Here is an 8,820-nt window from a genome sequence, read left to right as displayed (position 1 = left end):
TCGTGGACGTTGGACCGCTCCAGCACACGGCGCCCGTGAACTTCTGCGGCGGCAGCACGAAGGTGTAGGTGCAGCGCGGGGCACCCTCCCGCGCCCACGACGCGCCCAGCAGGAGCAGCAGCTGCAGCGCACGCAGCCAGGGCCTCCCCATGGCGGCGGACCTGCAGGCAGAAGAGGAACGGGAGGAAGACGGGGTGCTGGGGCCCGGCCAGACCCCTCTGCTTCCACGGGGGGATGCGCGTGTCTGCACCCGCGGTGTCCCGGGCCCATGATTCCCATCCCTATCTCATTCCCCTCGCGGCTGGAGGGCCCCAGGGTGATCCCACTCTGGCTACAACACCGAGCTCCTGGCGCCCCGCAAGATAATGCATCTCAGGCATTCATTCAAGCGAGGCCGGCGTGGTGGCTCACGCCTGCAAACTCAGCACTTTGGGAGGTCGAGGCGAGAGGATCGCTTGAGACCAGGAGTTCGAGACCAGCCTGGCAACATGAGGAGACCCCCCCTATCTCTACAAAAAAATTAAAAATTAGCCGGGCGTGGTGGTGCACACCTCTGGTCCCAGCTATTCGGGAGGCTGAGGCAGGACGATCACTTGAGCCCAGGAGTTCAAGGCTGCAGTAAGCCATGATCGCGCCCATGCACTCCAGCCTGGGTGACAGAGTGATACCCATCTCAAAAATAAATAAATAAATAAAAACAAGCCTGATGTGGCGATTCAGGCTGGTAATTCCAGCACTTTGGGAGGCCAAGGTGGGCTGAGCGCTTGAGCCTAGGAGTTGGAGACCAGCCTAGATAACAGAGAGAGACCCTGTCTATACAAAAAATACAAAAATTAGCTAGGCATGGTGGCAAGGGCTTGTCATCCCAAGATCGCCTGTGCCCAGGAATTCCAGGCTGCAGTGAGCTGTGATCACGCCACTGCACTCCAGCTTGGGCGACAGGGCGACTCTGTCTTTTTTTGTTGTTTTTTTTTGAGACGGAGTCTCGCTCTGTGGCCCAGGCTGGAGTGCAGTGGCCGGAACTCAGCTCACTGCAAGCTCTGCCTCCCGGGTTTACGCCATTCTCCTGCCTCAGCCTCCCGAGTAGCTGGGACTACAGGCGCCCGCCACCTCGCCCGGCTAGTTTTTTGTATTTTTTAGTAGAGATGGGGTTTCACTGTGTTAGCCAGGATAGTCTCGATCTCCTGACCTCGTGATCCGCCCGTCTCGGCCTCCCAAAGTGCTGGGATTACAGGCTTGAGCCACCGCGCCCGGCGCGACTCTGTCTTAAAAAAAAAACAAAAAACAATCACTAGGTACTATGCACAAATGTGTGCCAGCCCCCTTTCTAGGCACTGGAAATACATTTAGGAACAAAACAGACAAAAATCCCTCCCCCAGTGGCAAAACAAAACAAAACAAAAATACTGTATAGGATGAATAAATAGAGTATATTAGACAATGTTAAGTGCTAAAAATAATAGTAGGACTGGTGAGGCAGCTGAGGCCTCTGTTAAGGCGGGAAGACTGCTTGAGGCCATAAATTCAAGACCACACTCCAGACTGGGCAATGTATCCAGATCCTGTCTCTACAAAAAAAAAGTAACTGCAAGTGCACAGAACCACATCTGGCTAATGTTTACATTTTCTGTAGAGTCAGGGTCTCGCTATGTTGCCCAGGCTGGTCTCCCCTGGCCTCAAGTGATCCACCTCTGCCTCCCAAAATGCTGAGATTACAGGTGTGACCCACCATGCCCTGCTAATTTTTAAAATATTTTGTAAATCTGGGCTCAGTGGCTCACACCTATAATCCCAGCTCTTTGGGAGGCAGAGGAGGGAGGATCAATTGAGGCCAGGAGTTTGAAGCTGCAGTGAGCTATGATCGCAGCATTGCACTCCTGCCTGGGGACAACAGAGCAAACCCTGTCTCTTAAAACGAGACAATAACAACAGCAAACTAGGTAAAGAATATGGAGGTCTGTGCAGGGGCAGCTTGAGAGGAGGGGGTTGCCTAAAGGGAAAGCCTGGTGGAGGAGGAAATCTAAGCGCAACAGCTCTGAGACTGGACCCTGCCTGATGTATTAAAGCAACCTGGGAGAGGTTAAAGCAAAAGCAAAGGAAGTCCGAGTGCTGTGGCTCACGTCTGTAATCCCAGCAGTTTGGGAGGCCAAGGTGGATGGATCACCTAAGGTCAGGAATTCAAGACCAGCATGACCAACACAGTGAAACCCCATCTCTACTGAAAATACAAAATTAGCTGGGTGTGGGGATACAGGCCTGCAATCTCAGCTACTTGGGAGGCTGAGGCAAGAGCATCACTTGAACCTGGGAGGTGGAGGTTGCAGTGCGCCGAGATCGCACCACTGCACTCCAGCCTGGGCAACAAGAGCGAAACTGTCTCAAAAAAAAAAAAAAAAAAAAAAAAGCAAAGGGAGCAGGGCGCAAGGAGATGAGATGGGTGAGGGAAACGTCTCACTAACTGCCTTCCCATCTGTTGGATATTGGAAACCCCAACTTCCACATCCTCAGACAAAACCCCAGCAGATCCAACCCATCTAAGCAGATCTAATCCATCAGCCAGACCTGTCTGCTCTTCTGTTTAGATCCTGAATTCCTCCACGTCCCCGCTACTCCCTGCTGCCCCCAGACCCTCCCTGAATTCCCAGCTCAAGACACCATCTGGATGACAGAAGCTGCCTCCCTGCTCTCTGGATTTCCATCCTCAACCCCAGGTCTAGTCTCCCCAACAGCAGCCAGAGGGCACCTGTGAACATCTGAGTCAGTTCACATCCCTCCCTCCCTCCTCTGCCCTGAATCTTCCTTGGCTCCCACCTCCTTTAGAGGAAAAGCCCAAATCCACCCACCGTCCATAAAAACTTGCGCTATCTGCCATATCCCCTCCTGCCCTCACCTCCTCCCATGCGCTTCCTCACTCAAAGCAAGTTCCAGCCTCAGGCCCTTTGTACCTGCTGTTTTTGCAGTCTGGAACATTGTTCACAATTTAACATCATTCCCTTCCCGTCCTTATTCAAGTCTCAGCAGCCCTCCTTGATCAGCAGATTTAGGGTTGTCCCTCCATATACAAGCGCTCGCTCTCTCGCTCTCTCTTCTCTCTCTCCCCGCCCCCCAACCCCCCCCCCTTTTTTTTTAGACGGAGTTTTGCTCTGCAGTCTCAGCTCACTGCAACCTCCGCCTCCTGGGTTCAAGCGATTCTCGTGCCTCAGCCTCCCAAGTAGCTGGGATTACAGGCACGCACCACCACACCCAGCTAATTTTTGTATTTTTAGTAGAGACAGGGTGCCTGGTCAACATGGTGAAATCCCGTCTGTACTAAAAATACAATTAGCTGGGCATGGTGGCATGGGCCTGTAATCCCAACTACTCGGGAGGCTGAGGCAGAAGAATGGATTGAATCTGGGAGGCAGAGGTGGCAGTGAGCTGAGACCATGCCACTGCCTTCTAGCCTGGGCAACCCAGTGAAACTCCATCTCAAAAAAAAGACAGAGTCTTGCTCTGTTGCCCAGGCTAGAGTGCAGTGGAGCAATCATAGCTCACTGCAGCCTTCAACTCCTGCACTCAAGTGGTCCTCCTGCCTCAGCCTCCTGAGTAGTTGTAACTATAGGTGCACACCACCATGCCCAGCTACTTTTTTGTAGGGAGGGAGTCTCACTATGTTGCCCAGGCTAGTCTCCAATTCCTGGGCTCAAGTGATCCTCCCACCTTGGACTCCCAAAGTGCTGAAATTACAGGTGTAAGCGACCACACTGGGCCTAAACCTACACTTCCTGATGCCCGTACAAGCACATATCCTGAGGGTCTCCATCTCACACACATATTGCCGCATTCATGCATTCAACCACAGGCGCCTTTGAGTGCCTATCATGTGTCAGGTGCTGTTTTAGACAATGAGGACACAACCTTAAACCAAACAGACAAAATTCCTGCCCTTACAAAGCTGACATTCAAGTTGGTAGAACAGAGAAATAAGTCAAACAGTCGCTAGGTAGGTCAGAGGGTAATCGTGCTTAGGAGAAAAATGGAACAGGAAAGGGGGAGGCAGTCCTGGGGTTGGGGGACATTTAACAGAGAAGTCAGGACTGGGTGTGGTGGCTCACGCCCACAATCCCAGCACTTTTGGGAGATCGAGGTGCCTGTAATCCTAGCACTTTGGGACGCTGAGGCGGGAGGATCACTTGAGGCCAGGAGTTTGAGACCAGCTTGGCTAACTTGGCAAAACCCTGTCTCTACTGAAAATACAAAAATTAGCCAGGCGTAGTGGCACACGCCTGTAGTCTCAGCTACTCAGGAGGCTGAGGCACAAGAATCACTTGAACCCGGAAGACAGAGGTTGCAGTGAGCCATGACTGTGCCACTGCACTCCAGCCTGGGCAACAGAGCGAGACTCTGTCTCAAAAAATAAATAAATAAATAAAAGAGAGGAGTCAGGAAAGGCCTCACAGAAGAAGTGACACTTGACTGGACACAGTGCCTCACGCCTGTAATTTCAGCACTTTGGGAGGCCAAGGCAGGAGGATTGCTATTGCTAGTGAAACCCCATCTCTACTAAAAATACAAAAACTATCCGGGCGTGGTGGCGGGCGCCTGTAGTCCCAGCTACTCGGGAGGCTGAGGCAGGAGAATGGCGTGAACCCAGGAGGCAGAGCTTGCAGTGAGCCGAGACTGTGCCACTGCACTCCAGCCCGGGCAAGAGGGCGAGACTCTGGCTCAAAAAAAGGAAATGGCAGAAAAGTCTATGAGGCCGGAAGAGAGAGAGTAAGCGAGGGGGGAAGCAGGAGGAGGTAAGACGTGACAGGGCAAAGGGTGAAGGGTCCTGTGGGCCCGGAGGAGGACTTGGGTTTTACTCTGAGTCAGCTGGGAACCATGGAGGGTTCTGGGCTGGAGATGGCCACATTTACTTCTCGACTCAGACACCAAGCAGGGGCTCACAAGAGTCAGGGGCCGAGGGTCCTCTCTTTGTCCCCTGATCACTGACACGCCCCCACCCCCCACAACAGAGACTGACCAACCTCCCTGGAACTGGGACGTGTGTATAACACCCACTGCCTTTCACACTGTCAGCCTGGGGTGGCGGGGTGGCCTGGGGTCCCCTAAGCCAAGCTGTGGTCGGAGTTTCCCCACAATGAGAATCAGCCTCCACCTACCTTCCCACCCTCTCACCTCTCACGCCCAAGACCCTGAATCCAGCGAAGCTCACAGAACACACAAGAAGTCCAAGGAAGAGCCGAGGGTCCAGTGGGTCCTCTGAGCTAGAGAAGGAGAGAGGGTGGTGGGACAGGACAGAGGAGGCTTAGTAACCACTCCCCAGCCCCCAGAGCCTGGGAGTGGAGCTGGGATGCTGGGCCCAGGAGCCCAAACTATAAATATTTAGCTTTTCCCGAATGAGAAATGAGACAGAATTGCCAGACCCCCCTGCCCAGGCCACCAGAGCCTGATAACACAGGTCAGTGTCCTGGACATCCCTCCCCTTTCCCCCCATCCTCCACTGCAGAGCCCAGAGTGTGGGAGCTGCAGGCCCCAGGGCAGCCAGGCAGGATCCCAGCCCCAGACATGTACACACCACACACAGAACGAGGAACATCGCTGGGGACTCACTGTGTGCAGGGCTTGGTTCTAAACTCTCCACACCTTTTGTGTATTTGATCCTCACAACCTGAGCTGGATTCTGTATGTACCCTCATTTTACGGCAGGGAAAACTGAGGCTCAGAGAGGGTAAGCGACTTGCCTGAAGTCACACAGCCAAAAAGAGACCAGGACGGGAGCCATTCGAGGTAGCCTGACTCAGAAACTCACACATGTACACTACAGCAGTCACATACATATGGGCACATAACAGAGCAGACACAGAGACACACACACACTGGCATGCACGCACACATGCAAAAGTCTGGGTGCAGTGGCTCATGTCCAAAATGCCAGCACTTTGGGAGGCCAAGGCGGGTGGATTACCTGAGGTTAGGAGTTTGAAACCATCCTGGCCAACATGGTAAACCTCGCCTCTACTAAAAATATAAAAATTAGCGGGGCATGGTGGTGTGCGCCAGTAATCCCAAGGCTGAGGCAGGAGAATCGCTTGAAGGCAGGAGAGTCACTTGAAGCCGGGAGGCGGAGGTTGCAGTGAGCCAAGATGGAGCAACCGCACACACTCCAGCCTGGGCGACAAGACTGAAATTCCATCTCAAAGTAATAATAATGATGATAATAAATTGAAGAATTAATAAATTAAAATAAAAAATAGATATAAAAGACAGCTGAAAATTTTTAAATTGTGGTAGAAGCAATATATTCTTAAAGTGAAAAACCTTACCTCAGTTACATGTGATTTATGTTTTCTGGATTAATCTGGATTTTGTAATTATAAATAAAAATGTAAGGCCGGGCGTGGTGGCTCACGCCTGTAATCCCAGCACTTTGGGAGGCCAAGGCAGGCAGATCACGAGGTCAGCAATTCAAGACCAGCCTGGCCAAGATGGTGAAACCCCATCTCTACTAAAAATACAAAAATTCACCAGGGATGGTGACGGGCGCCTGTAATCCCAGCTAGCTACTCAGGAGGCTGAGGCAGGAGAATCGCTTGAACCCGGGGGGCGGAGGGTGCAGTGAGCCACTGCACTCCAGCCTGGGCGACAGACTGAGACTCTGTCTCAAAATAAATAAATAAATAAAAATGTAAGATTTTGAGTCCACTTAATTATTTGTTGAAAATAATACAAGTCAGTATAATAGAGAAGCATTCACATATTCAACACTGTAAGAGAAAACGCCAGAGACTTTGGATTTGATAATTGATCTGATATGCTGCACAGTATTCATATGTACAGTGATAGTTATCTTTCTTTGGGTATTTTGTGTATGTGTGTGTGTGTGTGTAGTTTTATGCAGTAAGTTCCATGTAGTGCTGGCACTTATTTAATTAACTATTCATGATTTTGTTAATACCTTGTTATAGAATTCAGGCATGTATTTTCAGCATAAGCAGCCAAACACACCAGCTTGTCATTGGAGAGAATATATTAAGTGAGAAAAACATTCAGGAATCAGAGCTTTAACATGTTAAAGTTAGTGCTAACCATTGTCATATTGGATCTGAACCTATGCTAATATATAGCCATAAAGCTTGACTTTTGCATTGGAACTATGCTTTCATAAATAAAGGATATCTCATTGATTTAAAAAAAAGACACAGCTGGAAACATAACACAGTTTCAGGCAACAACTGTATGTTCCAAATATGGTCACACACACATCTGGTCACACAACTTAAAGGGAAATGGGGGTGGGCTGAGTGGGTATTTATCTGTGTGTCAGGCTTTCCACACCCTGCTTCTTGTGATCACACAGTAGTGTACAGATACAAAACAGGTCCGCACAGGGGACACCTGGAAACCTATCCACCACATCACAGAGGTCACCATCTGTCTCCCACACACTCGTTCACATTTTCACACAAGTCAAATCACACAAGACGGAACTGGGGGAAGTAACCATGCAGTCATTTCCCAGGGGTACAAAGAAACTCACGTAGAGTCCTGCAGAGCCCAGGCCCAGGGTCTGAGACCTGTCCGAAGGCCCCACCAACGACCAGCCACACGCTGCGAGAGCCGCCTCCTTCCCCCGGTCCGCACCGTCCTGAGCTCCCGAGTAACTCGAGTGGACTCCAGGGTTGAAAGAGGAAATGGTCGTCTCAGATCTTAGAGAGGCTGCCAGGCTGGGCTCTGGGCCTGGGCTGGGGCCCCCACACTGGGCCCCTCGGCCCCCCACCCTCAGCCCCTTCTGGCTTCCCCATTGGCAGTAGAGAGGGAGGGAACTTCCTAAGTCACAGACAGGGGCTGAAGAAGACAGAGAGTCGGACAGATGGAGATGGGAGAGACATAGGGAGACGGCAGAGATAGGGAGAGACGGGGAGATGGGGAGAGACACAGGGAGGCAGATGAGAGAAACAGGGATGGGACCAGACACAGACAAAAGAAACTTCTTTAGTTTCCATCTTTAGTTATAAACGATGAAAGAGACAATTAATGACAGAGACAACGTTGCAAGAGGGAGACAGAGACAGGGGGAAGATGAAGGGGAGGGGAGACACATCTGGGGGAGAGGAGGAAGAATTGGGGTGCCAGAGAGAGCAAGGACGGAGAGGAGGCCAATGGGGGAGGGGAGAGCAATGCTCAGCCCAGCGAGGGGGTGTCCCTTCCCCCTACTGCAAGGTTTTGGGGAAGACGCCAGAGGCCTGAGGCCAAGACTGAGGCTTTGAGCGGAAAGAAGGAGGGGGCGAGTTATTCACGAAGCGCCCGCCTTGCCCTGAGTTTCCAGAGGGTGATGTGGAGTTTCCATCCCTCAGCCCGTCTGCAGACAGGGGTACCCGGGGAGGACAGCTGGTCCAGAGGAGCTGCGGGACAAAAATGAATGATTGCCACAGTCATTCCCTCCAGTGGCTTCTCCCCAAGTACGTGGCGCCAGAGCGCCCAACATTGTGCGTACATGATCGCTCTTAATTCGTGAGCCCGGGGGACATTATCATCCTTACTTTGGGAGGCGCCTCGGAATGCAGAAGGTGGTTTTAGCCCAGCTGGAGGAAATGGGCCGAAGCGGGATTCGAACCGGCGGATTAGTTTCTCTGCAGCCCAGAGCCGCGTAGCCCCGCCCCTTTCTCCCTAGAAACAGGCGCCCGTGTCTCCATAGCAACCGCTCCGCCAGATTGCCCCTCCCCGCTCCCAGAGGCCACCTAGTGCGCAGGCCCGCGTGATGACGTCCCAGGTCGTGCCGGCTCTCAGGCGCCGGAAGTGAGCGGCGCAGCGCCGGAAGCGGCGGACACAGGAGGCCTC

At 52.2% G+C, this 8,820-nt stretch overlaps 2 protein-coding genes across 2 annotated transcripts in view; one reads left to right on the top strand and one right to left on the bottom strand.

Annotated features, from left to right (window-relative positions):
* Positions 1–5,243, bottom strand: part of ANGPTL6 (angiopoietin-like 6) — a 9,533-nt gene extending 4,290 nt beyond the window's left edge. The window contains exons 1-2 of the mRNA XM_011954957.1: positions 5,142–5,243; positions 2–161 (exon numbers count right to left, since the gene is read on the bottom strand). Of these exons, the coding sequence (XP_011810347.1) occupies positions 2–151 (150 nt within the window). The 5' untranslated portion in view covers positions 152–161; positions 5,142–5,243. The remainder of the gene's footprint in view (position 1; positions 162–5,141) is intronic.
* A 1,129-nt stretch (positions 5,244–6,372) lies between these two features.
* The window catches only part of PPAN (peter pan homolog (Drosophila)), a 7,497-nt gene continuing 5,049 nt past the window's right edge, over positions 6,373–8,820 (top strand). The window contains exon 1 of the mRNA XM_011954876.1: positions 6,373–6,416. The gene's annotated coding sequence lies outside the window, so the exon portion shown is untranslated. The remainder of the gene's footprint in view (positions 6,417–8,820) is intronic.

Source organism: Colobus angolensis, unplaced genomic scaffold (genome assembly GCF_000951035.1).
Source record: "Colobus angolensis palliatus isolate OR3802 unplaced genomic scaffold, Cang.pa_1.0 Scaffold39, whole genome shotgun sequence".
In the NCBI taxonomy this organism is placed as follows: Eukaryota; Metazoa; Chordata; class Mammalia; order Primates; family Cercopithecidae; genus Colobus; species Colobus angolensis.
This window is presented reverse-complemented; position numbering and strand designations above follow the sequence as displayed.